The sequence below is a fragment of the Pantherophis guttatus genome, chromosome 3 (genome assembly GCF_059756535.1).
Source record: "Pantherophis guttatus breed Tessera chromosome 3, ASM5975653v1, whole genome shotgun sequence".
NCBI lineage: Eukaryota > Metazoa > Chordata > Lepidosauria > Squamata > Colubridae > Pantherophis > Pantherophis guttatus.
In genome coordinates, this window is record NC_142065.1 from 29,750,818 (window position 1) to 29,775,687 (window position 24,870).

The 24,870-nt window shown below is 37.7% G+C and overlaps 1 protein-coding gene and 1 long non-coding RNA gene across 10 annotated transcripts in view; one reads left to right on the forward strand and one right to left on the reverse strand.

The window, feature by feature from the left end:
• Positions 1–23,021, forward strand: part of ARHGAP40 (Rho GTPase activating protein 40) — a 60,023-nt gene extending 37,002 nt beyond the window's left edge. For all 4 annotated transcript variants that reach the window (XM_034413950.2, XM_034413952.3, XM_034413949.3 and 1 more), the window contains exons 3-15: positions 891–1,108; positions 3,795–3,870; positions 5,327–5,484; positions 6,726–6,891; positions 9,380–9,471; positions 9,572–9,649; positions 11,415–11,574; positions 13,111–13,193; positions 14,566–14,772; positions 15,237–15,377; positions 16,907–17,067; positions 20,097–20,152; positions 20,836–23,021. In XM_034413950.2, the coding sequence (XP_034269841.1) occupies positions 891–1,108; positions 3,795–3,870; positions 5,327–5,484; positions 6,726–6,891; positions 9,380–9,471; positions 9,572–9,649; positions 11,415–11,574; positions 13,111–13,193; positions 14,566–14,772; positions 15,237–15,377; positions 16,907–17,067; positions 20,097–20,152; positions 20,836–20,942 (1,703 nt within the window). In that variant the 3' untranslated portion in view covers positions 20,943–23,021. The remainder of the gene's footprint in view (positions 1–890; positions 1,109–3,794; positions 3,871–5,326; positions 5,485–6,725; positions 6,892–9,379; positions 9,472–9,571; positions 9,650–11,414; positions 11,575–13,110; positions 13,194–14,565; positions 14,773–15,236; positions 15,378–16,906; positions 17,068–20,096; positions 20,153–20,835) is intronic.
• Positions 1–24,870, reverse strand: part of LOC117663646 (uncharacterized) — an 89,783-nt gene that overhangs the window by 15,448 nt on the left and 49,465 nt on the right. For 4 of the 6 annotated variants that reach the window (XR_004590771.3, XR_015732997.1, XR_004590770.3 and 1 more), the window contains exons 4-5: positions 14,429–14,586; positions 7,454–7,561 (exon numbers count right to left, since the gene is read on the reverse strand). This is a non-coding gene — a long non-coding RNA (uncharacterized LOC117663646). Of the gene's footprint in view, positions 1–1,067; positions 1,189–7,453; positions 7,562–14,428; positions 14,587–15,211; positions 15,324–24,870 lie in introns of those variants that run through there. The other 2 variants (XR_004590774.3, XR_004590772.3) reach the window with 2 other exon arrangements.

Consider the following 24,870-nt stretch of genomic DNA (forward strand, 5'->3'; position numbering starts at 1 on the left):
AAGCTAAAGAAATGGCGGAAAAGCGTTGAGTATAGAATATAAGAAATGTGTACATTTATTTATTTATTTATTTATTGGTTCGATTTATATGCCACCCTTCTCCGGAGACTCAGGGCGGCTTACAATGCGTTAAGCAATAGCCTTCATACTTTTGTATATACCTGCTTAGTAGGGCTTTCGGGCCCCCTAAGCAGTATTCTTTTTTATACAAAGTCAGCTTATTGCCCCCACAATCCGGGTCCTCATTTTACCTACCTCGGAAGGATGGAAGGCTGAGTCAACCTTGAGCCTGGTGAGATTTGAACTTGCAGTAATTGCAGGCAGCTGGCAGCTAAGTGCTACTTAACAGCACTTTAGTCTGCTGCGCCACCAAGGCTACATGCTACTTCTATCTTGATTCGGTTTGCATGGATGTCCATTTTGAGAAGGTGACACCAGAAGGTGTCTAATATCGGATGAGGATTTGACTCAAGGAAATAAGATGGGTATTTAAATAGGACTGGGAGTTTTGCAAGCAAGCCTACTGGGCCCTTTCAGCCCTATCATTCAGGGAAAATAATAGGAGCTTCTTAAGATATCTTTGGTTAAAGACACATTTGTTTAATTTTTACAATTGTGTGTTTTCCAAATTATTCTGTGACGAGTCACACAGAACGTTTAGACTAGGCATTAGGTTGCTTGTAGTTGAGGGTGCCATGACAATCTAGGCATTGTCTTTTCATGTTGCATGAGCCGTTAACCAATAATAATAACATTTTAATGCAACAACAGCTGTTGTGTTTTATAGATCCAGATTCAGGCTTTCACAATGTTGTGTGAATCCATCCTTTGAATAGGAAGTGCTATGCTGTTTGTTAACCTTGCTTTTTTCATTCTTCCTTGCCTCTCAGAGGGCGAAGCCGAAGCCGAATGGCTGCAAGATGCAGGACTCTCTGATCTAATGAAGGACCATGAAGAGAATAGCAACATTGTCCTGCTGTCCACTTTGACCAAGACTCAGGCCGCAGCTGTGCAGCGAAGGTTGGATACTTATACCCGTTCCCGACGGAAGAAAAATAAGCAGCCTATCCGTGATGTCAGAGACATTTTTGGAGTAGTTGAATCTGGGGTACGTTCCTTTATATTGTTGTTTTGCATTAGCTCTTCTCACTATTTCTAGCTCCAACAATTTAGAATTATTGAATAATTCTAAAATTGAAAAAGAAAGTCAGCATTTTATCCATTTTTAAAATGTATCAAACTTTGTAACCTTATCACTTAGATATTTTTTAGAGAATGGGTGATTTAAGTGTAACATAAAATACTATGTTTTTCAGTATTAGGAAAAATAATAGTATTTTTCGGACTATAAAACGCACCGGAGTATAAGACTCACCAGGATTTCGAAGAGGTAAACAAGAAAAAAAGTTTTTGCCCTCCCCGGCCCCCAGGAGCACTCCGCAGGCCTCCCAAACCCTCTGCACGTCCCATTTTTGCAAAAAACGGAGCCTGCAGAGGGTTTGGGAGGCCTGCAGATTGCTCCTGGGGGCTGGGGAGGGCAAAAACGCCCCGTTTTTGTAAAAAACAGGCCTGTTTTTGGCCTCCCAAATCCCCCACATGTCACTTCTTGCCTTCCCCAGCCCCCAGGAGCACTCTGTAGGCCTCCCAAAACCTTTGCGCGCCCCGTTTTTGTGAAAAACGGGCTTGTTTTTGGTAAAACCGGGACGCATGGGGGCAGGGTGTTGGGAAGCCAAAAATGGTTATATTCGGTGTATAAGACACACCAACATTTCCACCCTCTTTTAGGGGGGAAAAAGTATGTCTTATGCTCTGAAAAGTATGGTAATTGTTTTCATAAAAATATGTGTTAATCGTGAGTGATCAAAACCATCAATATGCTTTTTCTTGATTAAACAGGGAAGATATTTTTCTTGTTAGCAATTTCAGTAATTTTCTCAACTTTGTGTACCCCAGGCAAATTTTTAACTGAGAGAGACCATATGAGCCTCTAATACATGCTTGACTTACAACCACAATTGAGCCCAAAATTTCTGTTGTTAATCAAGACAGTTCTTATTTGAGTTGTTCCCCATTGTATGACTTTTTGCCATGGTTGCTAAGGGAATCGTTGCAATTGTTAAGTGAATCTGGCTTTGCTTGTCAGAAACTCCCTAAAAAGGTTGCAAATGACAATCCCAGGACCCCGGACATTAACCATTGTAAATACATGCTGATTGCCAATCATCCAAGGTTTGGTCATGTGACTATGGGGATACTGCAGTGCTCATAAGTATGAAAACTGGTCATAAGTCACTGAAAAAAAAGTGACTTTGTGAACAGTCATTAAACAAATGGTTGTAATTCGAGGACTACCTGTACTGAGTAATTGTTATTGTCTCATGGTTAGAAAATCAGTTAAGCTTGCTGTGCTCCACAACCATAATGTATCCCAAATCTGTCTCATATAAAGGAAAAAAAAATATTTCTCGGACTCAGAGTGACCCTCTTAGAGTCTACAATACAGGTAGTCCTCGACTTACAACAGTTCGTTTAGTGACCGTTCAAAGTTACAATGGCCCTGAGAATACAGACTTATGACCGTTTTTCACACTTATGATTGTTGTAGCATCCCCATCAAAATTCAGATGCTTGGCTACTGACTCACATTTATGATGGCTGCAGTGTCCTTGGCTCATGGGATCCCTTTTGCCGCCTTCTGACAAGCAAAGTCAATGGGGAAGCCAGATTCACTTAACCGCCAGGTTACTAACTTAACAAACACAACAATTCAGTTAACAACAGTGGCAAGAAATGTCGTAAAATGGGGCAAACTCACTTAACAAATATCTCACTTGGCAACCTAAATTTTGGGCTCAATTGTGTTTCGTAATTCGAGGACTACCCATCTTTGCTTTCTGACCTTTGACCATATTACCCTGACAACAGGAGTTTTAATATGAACTGGATTTTAGCTGTGAATCTTAGTTCTTATTTCCAGCACTGCAATCATTGAAAATCCCTAAATATATACTAGAATGATTTTTTTTAAATAATTAAAGTAAGGGGCATCACTCCATGGCATCCAGATAAAAAGATAGAATTTTCAAGTGTGCTTTCCCCCCCCATCGTGCTCTTTGAAATGATGAAAGATTTACTCAAATTGTACTTGACTTGATGACGTTACATCGATGTCATATGATTATCTTGCCAGAAATACAGATGGCTGACCATTGCTCCATTCTAAGATACTTTTTTCATCTCTCTGGTGTAGCCTATAGCCCCAATATTTTCTGGTAGTTATCCTTTCAAGGATAATCTGGTTTAACCTAGGTAAGCTTTTTGAAATCAGCTAAGGTCGGCTACATGCTGCCATCTGCTGGGCTTCAGAATCATATCAAAATCCATTTTGTTCATAATATTTAACAAACTTCCTTAGAAATGATTAATTATTGACAATCAATTTTGATTTTGACGGGCCATCTCCATTATGTTGTACTAACAAAGTTGCATTTTAATCTCAAATTTAGCTTAATGTAATACGTGAATCAGTCTTTGTAAACTAGGAGTTTTACACATATTTGACTTTCTAAAAAAAATAAAATAAAAACATAATTATTGTAAGTATCGCATTTTGAAAACATTTTCAGGTTTTTATGTTCAGTGTTGGGATAGCCTGCAATCAAAACAATAAACTTACTACTTATTTAGGTTACACATAAAATAGCTCACTGATGCGCTAGAATGCATGCTTTAAACAAGCCGTGGTTTAAGTGTGATATGTGAATTCACTGGCTTTTCTTGCATTCCCTGCCTAGGAGACTGAACCAGTGATGGAGGCTGAAATGGATCGACCTCACCGCAGGTCTGCATCATCTAACAACCTTCAAAAATGTAAGAAACATTACTGCATTGCTATGAATAGAAATTAGGAATATACTCTTTAGAACAGGGGTGTCAAACTCAAGGCGAAGGATCGGCCCGCGGTGCCTCTATCAGCAAAAATGGAGCCTGATAATTTTATCAGCTTTCATCTTAATAAAATTAATTTGGGAGAATTTCAGATATAGGAGCCGTGGTGGCGCAGTGGTTACAATGTAGTATTGCAGGTGAATTCTGCTGACTGCCAGCAGTTCGGTGGGCTCAATTCTCACTGGCTCAAGATTGATTTACCTTCCATCCTTCTGAGATTGGTAAAATGAGGACTCAGATTGTTGGGGGCAATATGCAGTCTCCTTGCAATGCTGTCTTATAACTTCCTCACCTCCCCACAAAATAATAGTGCTTTTTACATTATAAAAAAATGAGGAACTGAAGTAGATAAAACCAGCTAGGTGGGAACACACAGATCTTTAGTTAATTGTTGCAGTAACATTTTTGCAGAGCAATCATATCTTGCTTAGAATAGAGTGAATGAATACAGTACATCTGGCTGGAATTCTTAAGAGCAAATTTTGTCATTCCATGTCAAGTGGTCTGGGGGTACCTGCTCAACCATCACAGAGTTCGATGAAATTTTGTGTGAACATGCACACATGTCCCCAATGAACATTGGTAAAGTGTTAACGTGTGCCGATGCAATTCTTGCAGAGATATAGGCATTTGTGTGGCCCTATACCGCAGCCTTTTACAGTATGACGCTGAGGTTCCAGCAACTTTAAGACATAATATCTCTGGCAATATTTTGTTGAGATAAACAAAACTTGGCCATCTTGTACGACTTTCTGTGCTCTAGTAAACAAAATAATAAAAACATTCTCATGAGTGATCTTCATTTAGATAATTTGGAGCAAAGTTGGCTGAAAATAGTGCAGCTTGAAAAAAGGTTAAAGTTTGGCTTTTTATATCTCTGGAAGGAAAGGTGAAACGTGAAACTTTGTTTGTAATAACTTGTGCATAAAATCTGTGATAGTTGAGCGGAGCACTTTTCTGAAATCAGACCACTTGACATGGAATGATATGTGCTATATTATCTTTACATGACAAAAATTATTGAAAATAAAATTATTGGGTGAGCTCAACTTGATTGAACAAAATGATTTCATTTAAAAAATATTGATTGACATAATATTGAAATCCTTCAAAGACAACTGGATTTTCAAATGGAAAGGGCATAGTTAAACTTTTGGGCTTGTATGTTAACATAAAGCTTTTTATTTAACCTCTTTATTCTGGATATAAAACCTAGATTATTTACATTTGATTAATACTTGGTTTTAGGACCCTGGGAACCATTTATTTTAAAAAGCAATCTGTATTTCTGTAGACTGATTTTAGTCAGTAGATAGAAGTATAAATTTCTATCTTGTATTTACGTTCCTTTCTTCATTCAATTTTTAAAAATTTTTAGATCCAGTGGGAATCCCGGACTTTCAGTCTCCACTGAGAGATTCTGTGAGAGAAGAATTATTCAGCACTGAAGTTGCCTATTCAGAGCAGGCTGCAATCCTGCTCAAAGGATCATTCCCAAGGGAAACCAGGAGAATAAAGGAAGAGAGCTGTTTGTCTGTAAGGCTTCCAATGTTTTTAAACCAGGGTTGACCATACCATGGATGTACTTCCATTTGTAACCACTCCCAGAAATGATTAGGGAACTGGAGGCTAAAACATACGAAGAACAGTTGCATGAATTTGGTATGGCTAGTCTAGAGAACAGAAGGACAAGGGAGACATGATAGCAGTGTACCAATATTTGAGGGGCTGTCACAGAGAGGAGAGGTGGGACGTGGCGGCTCAGTGCTAAGAGCTGAGCTTGTCAATCGAAAGGTTGGCAGTTCAGCGGTTTGAATCCCTAGTGTGCATAATGGAGTGAGCTCCTGTTACTTGTCCCAGCTTCTGCCAACCTAGCAGTTCAAAAACATGTAAAAAATGCAAGTAGAAAAATAGGGACCACCTTTGGAGGGAAGGTAACAGTGTTCCGTGCGTCTTTGGCATTTAGTCATGCCGGCCACATGACCACGGAGACGTCTTTGGACAGCACTGTCTCTTTGGCTTTGAAATGGAGATGAGCACCACCCTTCAGAGTCGGGAACGACTAGTACATATGTGTGCTAATACCTTTACGTTACACAGAGAGCAGAGGCTCAACCTGATTTCCAAAGCACCTGAAGTCCAGACAAGGAATAATGGATGGAAACTGATCAAGGAGAGATTCAACCTAGAAATAAGGAGGAATTTTCTGACAATCAACCAATGGAACAGCCTTCAGAAGTTGTGGGAGCTTCATCACTGGAGGCTTCTCCATTGAGAGTGGAGACAGCAGCCAGGATGGGTAGCAGCAGCCAATCAGCATGAAGGACTGAGTCTATCAATAATATCAAGTCCTGCCCTTGTTGCCGGGCAGACCGGCTTTAGACTCAGTCCTTCAGCTTGATTAGGCGTGTGGGTCTTTAGCTCTTACCCTTTCTGGCTATTTAGCTCTGTTTATTTGGATATTTCTGGTTTTTGACTTCGGATTCCTCGACTGCGATTTATTGGCTTCCTCCCTGATACTGTATCTCTCCCCTTTTTTTTTGGAAACTAACTTTATTACATGGATGCCATGCAACCTCCTAGAAGAAGCTGAGTTACAATTAAGTTTTACCCATCCTTGGAAAAGGTTTTTATCTATTCATTATAGATAATGAATAGATAAATTCATTATCATCATCATCATCAAATTCATCATCTTTGAAGAAAGAATTTTCTCAGAATTACAAAGTGGACTGAGATGTCACACTAATTTCTTCTTTTTTGATTCTTTGATTTAGAAGTTTAAGATCCCCAAGGGGAGGCTAGGAGTAACCAGGACAGAAGATCTGTCCCTGCAGGACCTGAAGAAAATTCCTACCCTAGCACTTATTGAACTAACTGCACTCTGTGATATTGTTGGCTTTGAGCTGAAAAGGAACAAGGCAGTTAAACGAAAGTCATCAGGTAAATTGTTTTTCATCCCTCCCCCCTTTTTTCCTATGGTACTTACAATGTGTGTTTCCTGAAATTGGTGGGGCAGGAGGAAAGGTACAATTGCTGAGTGACAAATGGGGAAGCTTATTTGATAGCCGCTTGCCACTGTGGTTTGGGAAAGGGATCTCCAATCCCCAGGCTGTGGACTGGCACTGGTCCGTGGCCCACCAGGCATTGGTCCATGCAAGTGAACAAAGCCCCATCTGCATATATGTGGGATGCAGGTAGGACATGGAACCACACACACCCACTCTGTGGAAAAACAGCTCTATACGGAATTGGTCCCTGGAGCCAAAAGGTTGGAGGTTGCTGGTTTGGAAGATGCAATCTCTCTGCAAATTTGTATATGCAATTTCTGTTCCTATTTGAATTGCCACTAGGATACCGTTGGAGACTAAATCACATAATAGTTTTGGGGAAAAACAGAGCCCTATTCAGAAAACAAGAACATATTTTTCTAGGATGATTTGCTCTGTGAGAGGGGCAATTATGGTTAGGAGAGAATAGATGAGGAGAGAAAAGGTAATCTTACCTTCTCTCTGTTCTGCAAGCCCAAATGCAGTCTATCTGTTCCTCAGTACATTCTGCCCAGCTTCTCTGTCCAACTCTTCATCCTTTGTACGATGGAGATTCCTGGCACCTGAGTTGTGGGGGCGGGGTTGTACAAGAAATGAGCTTTCAACAAGTCTCCACACTGCATCCTCTACATGCTTCAGTATTCACTAGCCAGTTCAGTATTAAGGGAAGGTACCATGTTCTCCAATCATCTTCCTGTAGTCACGACTCTACTGCTTATACCATCGTGGTGGTATTGCTGGCATAGCTTGGCCATTATTGCTATCACATCAAGGAGCCAGCTGAATTGGAGCCTAGTCTCAATCAGCCTTCATGGATATTGCAGCTCATGATTAGATCTTACATCTTTTCTATTTCTCCTTGAATATGTCATTGTAAAATGTTCACAATATTTTCATAATATTGCTTGACCATACAAACCTGTCATGAGTCAGAAGTATAGCTCATGTATCTTCTTTTAATGACCCCATAATCCCTTGCAGAGTGAAGTCTGGGCAACTGAATGGAGCTGAGTGTTTACTGGCCAGATGCCCTTCCTGTCACCAATGCAGAGTTATATTCAGCAGATATATTCTCATTGTGCCCAGGGAGAAATATCTACCTCTACCTAGGATCGAACTCACAGCCTCCTGATTGTGAGGCAAGAGTTCCACCTCTAGGCCACTGCACCACAAGTATAGTCCACAAGTATATGTATGGTGGCTATTTTTTGGTTTATTCCCACCAGTCTTCTTCACAACTGATGTTAAACTAAAAGCTATTTTCTCTCCTGTTTCATGGTGGCTCAAGTAAAGTCCAGGGTACAGTCCATCAAGAAAACAGGCAAATGGCAGGCAGAACTAGAGAACAACAAGAGAAAGCTGAATAATAATAATGATAATAATGACTCATGAAATAAACCAAGGGAAAAGGACTTTTAAGAGATTTTAAAACAGAATTGGATAACCTGGAATATACTTTTGAAAGTAACTCATAATCACCATAATCACTCATTCTGGACCAGTTGGAGCCTCCGGGTGCTCTTCAAGGGGAGCCCCATGTAAGAATTGAAGTATTAAAAAGGGCAAGAGATGATGGATAGAAAGGAATTATTATTACGTTTCTCCCCTTTTTTCTAATATAATGATGGCCTGATTAAAAACTAGAATAGAGGTAGAAATACCTTTATATAAAGCAGTAGTTATATGGAAAGATTGGAGGTTGAAAGATGGTATTATTAGGTATGTTTAAATAATAGGATGACTGGTACTTGAATGGCGCATTGTGACTTTGAACAATCAAATTATGAAGGACTATGTCTTAATATAAACAAGTGTATTAACAATAGGATTAGTAATGGTGGGCTGACTAGAAGTTAGAATAGAGGTAGAAATAAGAAATAGGGGGAATATTAGCAGATATAATGTTTATATAATAGAATATAAGTGATAATTAGATGGCAAGATTAGAGGTTGAAAGAGGATATTACTATGTATGCTTAATATCATTGGCATTAAAATGGAACATTGAAATATTGAATAACTACTCTAAAACAATCAATATAATTGATAACAATAACAATATAAACAATACTAGGATTATATAAGTCTGATTAATGTAACAACTATTATTACCATTTCTGTTTGTATCAAAATGAATTATACCCAGAGGCCACACTGTTCATGTATTGATATTGATGTATATTTAAAAATAAAAATCCAATAAAACTTTAAAAAAAGAGAGAAAGAAAGCTGAATTGGTGGACATCCTAATCACATTATGGTCTTGCTGTTTTAAGTACAGTTGTTTTTCCCTATGGTCTACTAAGCTGTCTTTATTTGTTCAAGTTTTTGTTTTGTTTGAGAGATGAAATAGTTTTAAATATAAGTGGCTTTTCTTGCAGACCACAAACTTTTTGGAGTTCCACTTGGCACTTTGCTGGAAAATGATCAAAAGCTTCTTTCAAACACCCGGGTTCCACTGATTTTACAAGCGGTAGGTTCATTTTATATCTCTTGTTGTTATCAATTCTGTGTTTTGAATTTGGCTGCATTATTGTTGCTTTCTCGTGATGATTTGCCCTTTTGCTTCACAGTTGCTTTCATGTTTGGAAAAGAAAGGGCTGGATACAGAAGGAATCCTGAGAGTTTCAGGGTCACAGTCCCGCATTAAGGTACATTGCTGTGGTTTTTAATTCAGTTTCCTCTGGAGTTCTTTGGAAATTTATTGGGCAATCTTCATGAGAATATCAGCATTTGGACCATGTTTTTTTTGGGGGGGGAAGATCCATTTGATCTGCAGTATCATCCCCTATGATATATAGAAGTATATCATAGATGAGATCTAAATAAAAGTAAATAGAATGTAGACCGCAGTCCATCTGTGGGTTACTAGGCAATTTTTGGTAGACTATCGGACAATTCCTGGTGGCTGGATTGTTCTTTGGAATACCTCTGCTAAGTGTTGAGGAAGGGTTTTTATAAAATGGATGAATCAGTAGCCTTAGTATCCGTGGAAGGCCTGTGGAAGGCGGGAAAAATATGATGCACAAGACTCTTGGTATACTTGCTCATGTCTTCAACTGTTCAACTGACTAAAGAATTCTATCCAAATATGCAAGTGGGAATCTGAGCACATTGTAAGCCGCCCTGAGTCTTCGGAGAAGGGCGACATATAAATCAAATTAAAAAAAAAAAATCCCCCAGAATAAAAATCTCAATGAGAAAGAGAGAACCATTTCTCTTTATTTATTTATTTTAATTGAATGCAGTAAACACCACATTGGTTCTTACGTTCATGAAGACAGTGTATATTCTGATCACTTATCAAGCATTAGTTAGGTTTTAGCTCTCTGTGATTCTTTAGGTATAGTCTTAGATATCTGGCACATCATGCAGAATTTTAGAAGGATATAGTTGCTTCTGCTTGATGCAAAAGTTTCAGAAACATGTTAAGAGGTTTCTCAGGTGTCATAGCAATAGCACTTAGACTTATATACCAATTTACAGTGCTTTACACCCCTCTCTAAGCGGTTTCAAGAGTCAGCATATTGTCCCCAACAATCTGGCTCCTTATTTTGCTGACCTCGGAAGAATAGAAGGCTGAGTCAACCTTGAGCCTGGTGAGATTCAAACTACCAAACTGCTGGCAGCCAGTGATCAGCAGAAGTAGCCTGCAGTACTGCACTCTAACCACTGCGCCACCGCGGCTCTTGTCATGTTGGCTTAGAAAATTACATTATTATTAAATGTTATTATCTGTTCACAATATAGCGAAGTCTCAACTTCACAGTAACTCATTCACTTATTATTTATGCCTAACTGTATTTGGCTTGATAATAGCTTATCAAAGCTGATCATTTGACTTATAAATCATGGTTAACTGTTACATATAAGCAAAGCCACTTCAAATAATAGATAAAACAAGCCACGACTTAATGCAATATTGTAGTCAATCAGAGAATATGCTTACATTTGTTATTTCATGTTGGATAAAAAAGGAGTTTTGAGAGCTTGTACCTCAGGTATCTGACCAGAAAGTGGCAGCAGTGAGCAGGAAGAATGCCACTTTTGTTAAATTCAGAGGCATTAAAAAAACCCAATCTTTTCGATTATTGCTGCAGTAAATCATCGTGATGTATTCAATATGGACTGGAATACTAATCGGTTTTCCATCTCTTAGCAAGAGCTATTCAGTTTGTAAGGTGTGGTACTGTATTTTGTCACTGAGAAAATGCTATGTTACTGTTTTTCCTCACTTCCAAATGTTGATCCATCCATCGTTTGTTTCTGTAGCTGCATTTTAAGGCAGACAAGCTGTTAATGCAGATCACATTTCTCTCCCTTTCATCCAGGGGCTTATTTTAATCAAATACTCCAAAGCCTTTTTAACATCAAGGCATCTTTTTCCCTTTCCTCATTTTCTTCCGCTTGCATTAGTGTTTGGAACAAAAACTGGAAAATGAGTTCTACACTGGCTTCTTCCGGTGGGATGAGGTGCATCAAAATGACGTCTCTGGTCTGCTGAAGAGATTTATTCGAGAGTTACCCACGCCTCTTCTGACAGCAGAATATTTGCCTGCCTTTGCAGCTGTGCAGAGTAAGTGCCAGGCCAAGCAGAGAAGATTTCATATCCTTCAGCGCTCATTTTTTCTCGCCTTCCTTGGGAGGGTTTTTTTTTTTTTTGGTGGTATTACGCTGTAGTGGATGTGTTGCTGGACATATTTTGTAGCTGTCTGTGTCTATTTTCTTGCTTGGTCCTAAGGATAACTTTTATATAAGCTAAAAGTAGGTGCATCATCTGCTACCTCCTATATTCTTTGCTCCACTTGATTTATTGTATTTTTTTGTTGTTGTTAGTTGCAAAGTCGTGTCCGACCCATCACGACCCCATGGACAACATTCCTCCAGGCCTTCCTGTCCTCTATCTGGAGTCTATTTAAGCTCACACCTACTGCTTCAGTGACTCCATCCAGCCACCTCGTTCTCTGTCATCCCCTTCTTCTTTTGCCTTCAATCTTTCCCAGCATTAGGCTCTTCTCCAGTGAGTCCTTCCTTCTCATTAGGTGGCCAAAATATTTCAGTTTCATCTTCAGGATCTGGCCTTCTAAAGAGCAGTCAGGGTTGATCTCCTCTAGGACTGACCGGTTTGATCGCCTTGCAGTCCACGGGACTCGCAGGAGTCTTCTCCAGCACCATAGTTCAAAGGCCTCAATTCTTTGTTGCTCAACCTTCCTTATGGTCCAACTTTCACAGCCATACATTGCAACTGGGAAAACCATAGCCTTGACTATATACACTTTTGTTGGCAGGGTGATGTCTCTGCTTTTTAGTATGCTGTCTAGATTTGCCATAGCTTTCCTCCCCAGGAGCAAGTGTCTTTTAATTTCTTGGCTACAGTCCCCAACTGCGGTGATCTTGGAGCCCAGGGGAAATTTTTTTTTTTTAAATTAAAATGGAAAAGGATGATGACGACAATATGCCTCAAAACAAAGCAGTGACATTGAGCATAATAATTTCCAAGAATTGGAACCTCAGAGTTCCTTCTGAGCTTGCAGAAGGAAATAAAAAACGATGTGTGCCTATAGCCCAGAGCTGTATTCAGAAGTGGTTCAGAAAGAAAGCTAGGATGATAACGGTGATCCTGGAAGGAGGGATAAAAAAAAGGTGAAGCATAAGCCCATCAATTTGCACTCTTATATATAAGGGCCTATCCACACCCACCCTGGTAAAGCCATTTTGTGAATAGAAACCTTCCCCTGTTCTGAGAGACAAACAAAACCCCATGTGTATCTTTCTTGCCCCACTCGCTCTAAGTGTTATGATTGTTCTTACACTTAATTTCCTACAGCTGTCTGGAAGAAGATGCAGTTTACCTAGGCATTATTATTTTTTTCCAAGTGATGCAATTGAAGTAGTCATAGAATGTTTGGTTAAATTGTTATTTGTGCACATTTTTTAATAACTCCAGCAGTTCCTATGATTGTAGCAGTTTTCCATCACTTCCTGTTTCTGATGCGGGTGACGTTGAATGCTTTGCATATGAGATGCATGAAATGAAGCAACGGGCTGTTCAGAATCGGGGTCTTAAGAGGTTTAATTCTCAAAAGAAATGCAATTGTTCTCTTTACTACAGATATCCCAGATTTGAAACAGAGGCTGCAGGCTCTCAATCTGCTCATACTGATTTTACCAGAACCTAACCGAAACACCCTGAAGGTAATCAGGCAAATGCTACCCAGGGAGCTATGACTTGAATAATTTCCAGTGGCAATAAATCACTGAATAAAAGCGGTAGATTGGTAATGCAAGTACATTGTTTTTTTGGCATAAGGTCTCAGATTCCCAATTTTCTCCAGCTGTTAGAATCTTAAGCTTACAATGTTATGCCTGTGCTAAATATTTGGAAACTAATTGAATAGGCTGATCAGGAATTTCCTGGACTTTAGACTAGTCTGGCTTTTTTTCCAGCCTTGGCAGCATGAAGATGTATTGACTTCAATTCCCAGAATTCCCCAGCCAGCCACTTTATTGTTGATATTCCTATAATAGCATTGAATGGAAAGTGTTCTTTTTAAAAGAAATGGGCAATGATTGTACCTCAGATATTGTGGGAATGCCACTCCCATCATCCCCACCCTTGCATACTGACTGGCATGATGGGACTTGATGGGTTCAGCAATTGGAAGAGCTCATTGTTCATAATTGCTTTAAAAATCCCACAAATTTGCATACATGTTGTTGTTGCTGTTTTGTTCATCATCAGTCCTCATCATTCTGGCAAAATGATGTCCGCTTTGTGTTTCATCATTTCCTATTCTTTTTGACAAAGCAGACATCATTTTGCCAGAATGATGAGGACTTGTTGGTGTCTGCTAGCCTCCATGCCCCATCAAATGTAGATTTTTAAAAAAAAAAAGTAAACAAGAGTTTATGGAATTGCAGAGAGAGAAAAACTAGCCTCTAGGAACATTTATTTCCAAAAATTGGCTTATTAACAACAACATAAAATTCCTGGATAGCTTCAAAATAGTGTTTGGTAATGTCTCTGCCAGTCAGGAAATAGCACATAAAGACTAGAAGACTTCCAAGGTCACTTCCAACTCTGATATATGATATGATATGGTGTGATGTATGGTACGATACGATACTAGTACTATACTATATGATACTATACTATACTATACTATACTATACTATACTATACTATACTATACTATACTATACTATACTATACTATACTATACTATACTATACTATACTATACTATACTATACTAGTACTCTACTCTACTCTACTCTACTCTACTCTACTCTACTCTACTATATTATACTATACAATAGGTACCAGTAATGCAGAAGTGTTAGGAATTTCTGCTAACTCATATAAGTTAAAGACTACAATGCCCAAACATCGAAATATTTTTGATGTGCAAAGTGGAAGTTCTATCTTACCTTTTTAGAAAGATCATAACTGAACAATTTACTTGGCTCAATTTGCAGATTTGGACAGAAGATAGGTATCATCAGTAAGCATTCGTTAATATTCAATCTCTCTGGAATCAAATTGGTTCTCTTCTCTCCTCTCTCAGGCGCTGCTGGAATTCCTCAGGCTGGTAGTTACCAAAGAAAGAAAAAACAAGATGAGCCTTTGGAATGTTTCCACTGTGATTGCTCCAAACCTCTTCATGCACAAGAGTTTGCCAAACAAGATCCCAGAAGGAAAAGAGAAGCAGCTGGCAGAAGGAGCAGCAGATATTGTTCGAATGATGATCCATTATCAAGCTTTGCTCTGGACTGTAAGTTAGGGGAAATGTTTATTTCCCAAATCATTCTTCAATTACCATGAGCAAAACTTAATGTAATATTTTTCTGCAAAGAGAAAAGTGTTGGTGAAAAGGATCCTTTTAGCATTTAAAATCACCTCCTTTCACTTTCTATATCATGCTGACAGTATTTACAAATTCCATTATTTAGATTCAAAATCGTTCTTCATGTATAAATTACTCTGATCAAAGAACTATCATTTTCAAGCAACCAGGAAATTTCCAACGTCAAATGACTGATGTAGTAATTGGACTTGTAAGAGGGATGGTGGATGTAATTAAACGTATCAAAAAACAAAAACAAAACACCCACACATTGGTTGTTTGTTTCTCCCATCTTCAGGAGATAATTCAGAATGATTTCATGGAGATTTCTGATATGAATGAACTGTATCACTGAAAGTTTGCACACCTGTCATTTTTCATATTTGCTTTAGGTTCCTTCTTTCTTGGTAGCTCAAATCAGAAAACTGAATGAAAACAGCAGCTGGAAGTATCAGTTCTATGACAGGAGGATCAAGAATCTGTTAAGAAAGATTCACGCAGACAAGGAAAAGACAGAAAAGAACAACATTGAAGTGAGTGATATCTCTGTTCAGCCATTTTGTATCACTAGGACAGGGGTATCAAATAGATTTCATTGAGAGCCGCATCAGGGTTGTGTTTGACCTTGGGGGGGCTGGCTGGGCATGGCGAGGGTGGGTGTGACCAGCTCGACATTACTCATGTTGGGGGCGCCTGTGGTGGCCCAAGCGCTCTGCCAGCTAAAATGGAACATGGCCCTCCCAAGCTCCATTTTTGCTGGCAGAGAGTTGCAGGAAGCTGTCATGGCCAAAAACGGAGTCTGGGAGGGCCATGTGTGCGAGCTCCATTTTTGTTTGCAGAGGCACCATGGGCTGGTCCTTCACTGTTTCCAGGGTTGCCCCAGGGGCGAGACCTAAGCACCCCGTGGGTCGGATCTGGCCTGCAGGCCTCAAGTTTGACACCCCTGCACTAGGACATCATAAATGGGACTAAAGCTATCTATCCTCCCTAATTATTTTGGTAAAGAAAATAACAGGGAGAATATGCTCATATTGATCTGTGCATCCAGTTGTAAGCATAGATAATTTGGAGGACAGGGTGGGTGCTGGAAAGGGTAGAAATGAAGTGCATCTGTTCTTAGTCCATGCATGAAGTCCTCCGTTTATAACCATTTGCTTAATAACAGTTTGAATTAATTGTGGCCTCTGAAAAAGTCAGTTAATGACCTAAATTTGAATTTGCAACCAACCCATGTGATTGCAAATCAAATACAAAGCAATTGGTTTATGACTAGTTGCACTGTCTTGCGGTTAAGTGATGACAATTAGCCATGTTTGTTGCTGATTTCCCCGCAAGAAAAATGCCATTGGTTACTATGGGTTTGCACTTAACAATCATGTGACTTGATTTACAACCACAGTAAAATGGTCATAAACTCAGGTCTGATCACATGGTGACTCAATTTATAACCGCAATGATTGACAATGGAAATTCTAATCCCAGCTGTGGTCATAAAACAAGGAGTACCTAGAGGCTGATTTAATAGTCCATTCAAGGCACGTACACAAATGAAATGAGAGCCCACAGTATTGCTTCTCCTAGATGTTACAATCATATATAACGTGTCGTCTGAAGTGATTTTTTTAGTGACTTTGGGCTGTACATTCAGTTTTGATGTGCAAAAGAACATCAACATCCTGCAAAGTAGTTTCACGTGATTCTTGCAGGATTAAAAAGAAATGGGCTGTGGTTTTTTTTTGTTTTTTTTTTGGGGGGGGGGAACAAATGCCTTCAAGAAAAGTAAGATCTCTCCCTCATGTAAACACAAGGGGGCGGTCATGTTTTATCAGTTCTAGGCACTCATAATGCTCCTCTTACACGTGAAAGAAGTGGTTTTTAATCATTTCTTTATGGCAGTCACCCTTTTGTTTCTTACTACCTGGTGATGTAAACACAGCAGATATTTGGAGGCAAGAGTAACTCCACACCTTGATTAACTCAATATATCTCCACATTTGTTACAGATTTATTTTTAATTTGATTCTTTCTTCATATCTCTCTTATTGCCGTCCCTTTCTTTCAGCCTTGCAAAATAGTCAAAATCCAGGCTTCCTTGTTCTTAAAAGACTCACTGGAAGTTCATTTAACTCACGGAACAAAAGTAGCTGATGTTCTGAGACAATTCCAGAAAAACCTTGGTCAGAATGGCTGGAACATTGTCAGCACAGTCAATATAATCAAATGGTAATAATTTCCCATTTTCTCCCTTACCCTCAGCCTAGCATAGCTAGGATTTGGTTTTACCTGTATGTTAAGCAGGAGGAATTTGAAAATATGAGTTAAACACATTTTAAAGGAAACAAATCTGTCTCTGTGTTTTCAGTAGCTAGAGAAGTCAGCTCAATCACAGTATGCAAAGAGTTTCAGTGAGCGCTTGATGATTGATTGATTTTTCATTACTGAAGGAGGCTTTAATATTTTCCAAATTTGAAGGTGTTTTCTGGGGAATGTATATTAAGCTGTTAAGTGTATCTGTACATTACAATACTTAAAAATAATTAATTACAAGATAAAAAAACTTCTTTATGACTAATGTAGTTCTGTACTTTACTACCATGAAAATTAGAATACTCCTACATAGTAACTGAAAGAAATTCCTCTTCGTCTTATCATTGACAAAAAAATCCTAAAGTTAAAAGCATCCAAATTAACGCAAGCATGGCTCTGCAGATTAATATCTGGTGTAACGAAACCATCTCTTGACTATGAGGCACTGCAGAGATGGAAGAAGATACTGATATTTAGTATCCATGGCAACCAGACTCATTCCACTTTGAGGAAGAGATTCCAACAAATATGTACATGTTGCATTAGATTGCCACTCTTTGAAAAACACTTTTTCTGGTTTTAAAATTGCCCTCCCGTACAAATATAGTCAATCTGAAGGAATCTGTTTCTGAAGGAAGTAGGAGATGTGAAATATTTGCTTAGAAAGTGTGAAAAAGCGACTTTATTTTGTTTTCCTTAAAAACGGGTAATGAAAGTTTGGGATAGGCTTTAAATATTCTTTTATATGCCCTACAACACTAAAGTAGCATTCTTGAAATCACTGCTACGTCTGTTTCTTGACTTGGACCTACTTCAAGTGGTTAATATCAGGCATTTCCCTTCAAAACTAAAAGTGAGCAAAATAAATCTAAGCAACATCTTTGCTAAAGATATATTTGCATTTAATATGGCATGCTTAATGTGCTGATATTAAAATGCTGCATGTTTTAATTGGGAAGCTGTGTCAGAGCAAGATGGTTGGAGAAAATTTGAACTGTTGAACGCTCTGAAGTTTGAAGATTTATCCATGTAGTTATCCACAAATCCATAACCATGTACTTTTCTTGGGAGTAAATATCAAAGTGGTTTGCTATTGCTATTTTATGGTTATGGAAGAGTGGGGGCAGGTTGGATTTCCAGGTCTAGGCTTCAGCCTTGGTCCCTTATTCATGTAGTCCTATCCTGTTTCCCTTTTTGAGAGGGGCCTAGGTCAGCATGGTACCTAGATTTAAAGAAATTTCACATTATCAGCAGATGATGAAGATTGCTACTAAAGCTGGCTTTCTGAAGAGGAATTTTCTGCTAGCATGAGAAAAGTTTAATTTTGCTGCCAACTCTGATTTCTTTCTTGTCTCTTCCCCATTCAGTGCAATGTAATTTTAAAACAAGAAACCAGGCATCCGATGGAAAGAAGAATTTTGTCATGTGAATGTTATTCTTAGAGCATCAATGTCCAGTCTCTAGGGACCCTGCTTGTTAGCTGGTCCTTATGCTTTATAGTTTCTCTATAGTTGTAATTTGTAATCTTGATATTGGCTGGGATTCTTTTAAAACCTTTTGGGCCAAGCCCCAACCTGGATAATGCTATCAATTCTATTCTGGTACTGTGTTATAGAGACCTGAGCCTTCAAATTATGCTAATCGAAAGCTAGCTAAAAATATAGCAATATGTATAATAATTATTAGTTACAGTTTAGCAATCATGACTTAGATATGTGGTTGACTTAGAAAATCTTCTGATATAATTTGTATTTGTTTGAAGAGATTCCCTATGCATAGGAAGTAGTTTCCTTGTCTTCTTCAGTAAATAAAATATATGCCTGTTCAGTGGAAAAAGGAAGAGTGTGCCACAATAGATTTAAGGCATTAGCACTTAATGCTCTATTAATGGCAAACCTTTTCCACCAGGAGCAGTGCAGTTTGCCTTTAACACATTCAAGTATCTCTTGAACTGGCTGTTGAGCTAAGTTGAAATGTTGTCAATAGGTATTGATTTTTTTAGCCTTTTTATTTTCTTGGGAAGGTTGCCTTTTGCTAGGAGTTAAGAGAAGGAAGGGAATGTCTTCACTAGACTATTGTTCTCTTGAGCAGTTTTCTCCAGCGTGTGCCCTTCGGATGTGTTGTACACAACTTTCATAATCTCCACCTACCATGGTCAAATTATAGAAGTTAATTAAATGGATACTATGTCTCGAGCTGTAGAATCTTATGCAAAGATAAAATATAAAGACTGTAGAATCTATAACCCTACTCTCTCTTGCTGCTATTCCATCCCTGTGATAATTGTGTGGCTTTTTCGAGGTCAGCTACATGCTATTCACATGTGACTGATTATGTGTCATCAAGTAGGTGACCTGATGACCACATAAACCTCCTCCATGATGTTCTGTCCCCAACTTGGCCCTTCATGTCTTCCAATGGTAAATCCATTGCTACTGTAATTGAGTTAATCTGTCTTGCTGCTATCTGTCCTCTTCTCTTTTCTTCCGCTTTCCCTCTTCTCCAGAGAGCTTGGACTAATATGTCCAATGTATGATAATTTGCGTGTCATCATCTGTGCCTCAAGAGAGAACTCTGAGTTCATTTGTTCAGTGATCCATTTCTTCATTTTGGAGGGGGGTGGGAGGAAACATGACTGTCCATGATAGTCTCAGCATAAATTCTCTTTCTACATTCTCATGTGCCTTGGATTAATTTTGATCACATATAGGTTTATTATCAGTCTCTGTAACTGGAAAACTATATTTTATTATAAAATTATTGTTGTTTTAAGAGAAAGTTTTAACTGGGATTTTTTTTTTTTAAAAAAAGTTATTTTAAATAGTTTTAAAACTTTTTTTTAACCTTTTGAAAAACAGATATGTCTGACCTTAGATCTAGATTAATAAAAGTAATTTGTTTGCTGAACATTGAAATATATTGTTGTATTTTTCTTTGTTTTGCAGTAATGGTTCAGTGGATTCGATGAACTTCCTACTATATGAAGTTGGCGGCAACATAAGTACGTGTGCTTGCACTAATTCTTGTTCAAGGGGAATATGGGGTACTAGTTTCAAGGGATAAGTTTTGGCAATGGAGAATAAACACTGTTGAAGGAATAAATAGGCTGGGCAGCAAGAATTGACAGCTTTACCATTGCCCAGTAACAAAGCAGCATGGAAGTTGCTGAGAATTGTTCAGGTTGGGTATTTGGAGAAAATCCTTTAATTAAATCTGAGCCTGGTTCCTACAACTTGACAAAAGCATAATCTTGATTTAGCAATTATGTGTGAAATATGAAGAATTCATATAAAATAGTGTTTGGTAAAAGTTGTTTCACATCTGATTTTGAAAGGGTGAAAAAGAAGAGATAGTTGCCAGGTGTGAATCAAAATGCTTCCCAGAGACATTCTTGGTAAATGCATGTTTCCAGCTACTACAAGTCCATTTATAGCATAATGCTCAGCAGACTCTTTGGTTCTATCATGAGCCCAATTCATCTCTATATTTTCTCTTTACAGCTGGAAACATTTTCTTCATAGGATCTTCCACCTTCCTAAACTTTACTTGTAGCCCAGGAATATTTTTTTATGAAAATTGCTTATGAAATCATTTGAAACTAATGACTAAGTATAAAATAAACTCTAGTGAAGAGTTTATAACTCATTTTTTAAAACTAAACAAACTGTTTTCCCCTTCTAACAGATGAACATTGCCTGGATCCAGATACATATCTTTTAGACCTGCACCATGTTAACCCTCAGGCAGAATGGATTATAAGGCAAACTCCGTCTTTCCCAAGAACACCTTAAGGAGACTGCTTAGTAAAAACAACAACAACGGAACCAAAAATTTGTATTAAGTTGTTTAAACAAAGGTGGAACGTTGGAACCAAGCACCATATGTTCATGAAGATAACAGTTTAAATGGAGCAGTAGCTCCAAAATTGGAAAATTAGCAATTCCCTTTGAATGGTCTTTTGAGATGATAGTCAATAGAAGGCGACAGTGTTGTATGATAAAGATGGTATATATCAAAGGAAAGCTGGTAGGAGAAAAGAAGAATGGAAAGCATTTGGAAAAACTCATACAGATAATCTGATTTTAAGATTTGTTCACATAGTAGCATATCTGCTGGTTATCAGTGTTGACTTTTATAAAGTGAAACTGAATATTTGAATTAAGGCTTCTTGTACAACCATGTAATTTTTTAAAAAAATATTCCTATTGCTTTATTTCTGGAGAGTTTAATTGATAACCAGCTGCCTAGAATATAGGAGGAAAATTGATTATTATAGTGGGAGTTCTACCTAAAGAATGATTCTGTCCAAGGACGGGATGATCATACTATGCACAAGTAATAATTGTGAGTAAAGAATGTCTTCTATAATGACTTTGAATGTTGCAGTTATACATAGACGTTGTGTTTATATAAGTTCAGTTTTACAATGACATTTTATTTTTTAAAAGAGTATGTTCTAAGAACATCTTCCTACTAGGTTACAATAAACCATCTCAGTATTATTGTTTATATAAAATTTTATCATAGTAAAATTGGATTTCATATTGCTGTCTGTTTGTAATATATTTTCTTTTGCAAAGACACTGAATTAGAAATTTCTTACACTGTCTTTTTTCCAAGGCAGTCCATAAGAATCTGAGCCATATAATAATTCAATATTGATGCCTGTTTCTTTAATATACTTTTTTTAAAAAATCACTTATGGATGTGTTTAGGAAAAACCTGTTGCATCTGTCCAGGTTGTTTTCAAGAAAGCCATGATACTTCACTTGGACATAAATGTCCATCTGATACCAACTTTTTCAAACCACATTCCAAAGCAAAGCCATGTATTAGTAACAAAATTCTTTTTATTTTGTAACTTTTGGAAAAATCATTTTGAAGATTTATTTTTAATGCATTGACTTGTAGCTAGTTCATCTTGGAAATTTGTTGGATGATAGAATTGCAGAAGTTTGTTGAAATGATGCTGTTAAAAGTGGCAATTTTATGTAACTGCTCCGCTTTCTCAATGTTTAAACATCCTGAAACCTGGTACCTTTAGATGTGTTGGACCTCAGTTTTCCATAGACTGTCTTGGAATTGAAGTCCAAAATATACATGGAAGGAATTAAATTGTTATGATTACTTCCATTTATCACTGCAGTTTCCTCCTCCGACATCAGGGGTGTCAAACTCACGTCACGGCGGCATCACATGACGTATCGGGACTTTTTTCCCCTTTGCTAAACTGGGTGTGGGCATGAACAGCCCATGACAGCCCTGTTCTAGATAGTGATAGTTCCTCCCCTTTCCCAAGAGCATTCTAATAGCATACATTGGACAGATCAGGTAAGCTTAAGCATATCAAAGCCTAACTCAGCCTAACTCAGGCTAATTGTCAACTATAAATCCCTTGAATATAGATACAAATTATTTTGGATACATCAGATGAAATAGATTCATGCCAATACAACAAATCATGCAGCTTGTAGAGCATGCAGGTAGTCAAATGGAAAAAAGATTTTGATCCATCATGAGAAACTCTGAGATACCAAAAGTGAATAGAAGGAGTTTACTTTGATATTCATAAAAATCTCAGTGCTATAATGATGAGGCCATACATTTTAAAACAAATATTGCTGAAATAGATTCCTGACATAATAATGATGCTATGAGTGTTATAGAGGACACACCTGTAATATGTAAGGGAAAACACCATCCTTAATTCTGCCCTAAACTTGATTTTTAAAAGAACATTTTGGTATGTTTTGTGACAGTAGTTAAATAGTAAAGCATAAACTCTGCATGTTTTAATAATGGTTTTTATTAATATTTTAATGCTGTGTTTAAAACGGTTATACAATAAATAACTAGATATATTTCCAAAATTTTTCATCCTGTTTCTTGCTGCATTTTATTTGTTTCTTTATTTACTTCATCATAAAAAAAATAAGCTGTAAATGTATTTATTTATGAAATTTATCTTCTGCCTATCTCCTGGTTCTGGGTAAGTTTACAATGATTTTGTCTATGCAACAAGTTCAGCTGAAACATATGAATAAAAAACATATTACAGCTTAGCATAATGAGTGACTACAACTAGGTCTACTATGATGTAAATTTTTTTAAAGCATAAAGTTAGTTTGACATGACTTGTTTTTCAGAACCTTGCTTGAACTTTTGGATATAAAGAACTGCTTATTTATTTTATTTTTAAATTTATATGCCACCCATCTCTCTTGATAGGTGGCTCTGGGTGGCTTACAGAACTTAAAAAGATAAATAGAAAAGCAATTAAAATTAAGCACCACAACCAGACAGAATATTTAACTCTATTGGATTCTAGACTCTATTCAGCTTTTCGCTTTACTGTTATTCTGACTATATGATTTGAGCACTTTAAACAATTGTGAACCTCACCTTTTCATTTCTTATTATCTCTAAGATCTAGAAAGCTTACCTATGGGAACCAAGTCTCATCAGCGTACATCTATATTAAGAAACTCTTTCATACTTTACTTGTAATTCTTGGAATAGACAAAAGTGGGTTTAATCTGTTTCTTTTGACCAGGTGGCTTATCCTCTGATTGCAAGGTACACTTTGTAGGAGAGATAGGCAGGGATTCATTTATAAATGTATCTTCTTTCATGCTGTGTATGAAAAGGAACAAATACATTAAATCTCCCTTCAATTTAAGTTAGAAATTCTCTGTATTTTTCTAGAGGAAAATTGGCAATATGTTTCTTCTTTCAAAGAAAAAATGAAAACAGTGGTGATTTCTTTCTGAGATAGGTCCAAAACTCAGAAACAAGAATTCTTCATAGTAATTGTCCAAAACATATCATTATCAAACATTAAGATCTTTAAGAAATGTCTTCATAAATTAGGTGCTAATTAGCATGACCATTGAAGGAAGGGGGCATTACAAAATTCTGTGATTTTGTCCCAACCTTATTTTAATAGTAATTGGAGAAAATAGTGGTGAGCAAGGCAAGAAGGAGGCCCAGAATATAAGTAAAATTAGAATATTGAGATTAAGATGTTAAGACTCCAGAAGAAGTACGGAGAAGAGCAACAAACTGTACAATGAATGGTGCAGAAACTAGAAACACTTAGTCTAGTGAAGAGAAGGACTAGTTGTGACATGACAGCAGTCTTTCGATTTTTGAGGGGCTGTCACAGAGAGAATGGGATCAACTATTCTCCAAAGCAGCTGAGGGCAAGACAAGAAACAACATGGAAATTTAACAAAGAGAGAGTCCAACTAAAATTAAGGAGAAATTTCTTGTCAGTGAGAAAAATTAATCAGTGGAACAGCTTGACTCTAGAACAGGGCTGTCAAACTCCAGGCCCACGGGCCAGATGTGTCACACACCGGCCACACCGACGCCTGGTTTAGCGATGGGGGAAAAAGTCCCAATACATCATGTGATGTTGCCATGATGATGTGAGTTTGACACCCTGCTATAGAAGATGTGGATGCTCCATGGAGGTTTTTAAGAAGAGATTGGACAGCAGTTTGTCCAGAATGGAATGGGGTCTCTAGCTTGAGCAGGGAGTTGGATCAGAAGATCTCCAAAGTCCAATACTTCCAATTCTCTTATTCATTATTTTGTATTTCTATCTACACTATTTATGGTATTTATTTATGGAGAATTTATATTATCAGGAAAAAGCTATCCATGCTTATTCCTTTTAAGTTGTTTCAAACTGTTGCACACTTAAGAAACTGAGAA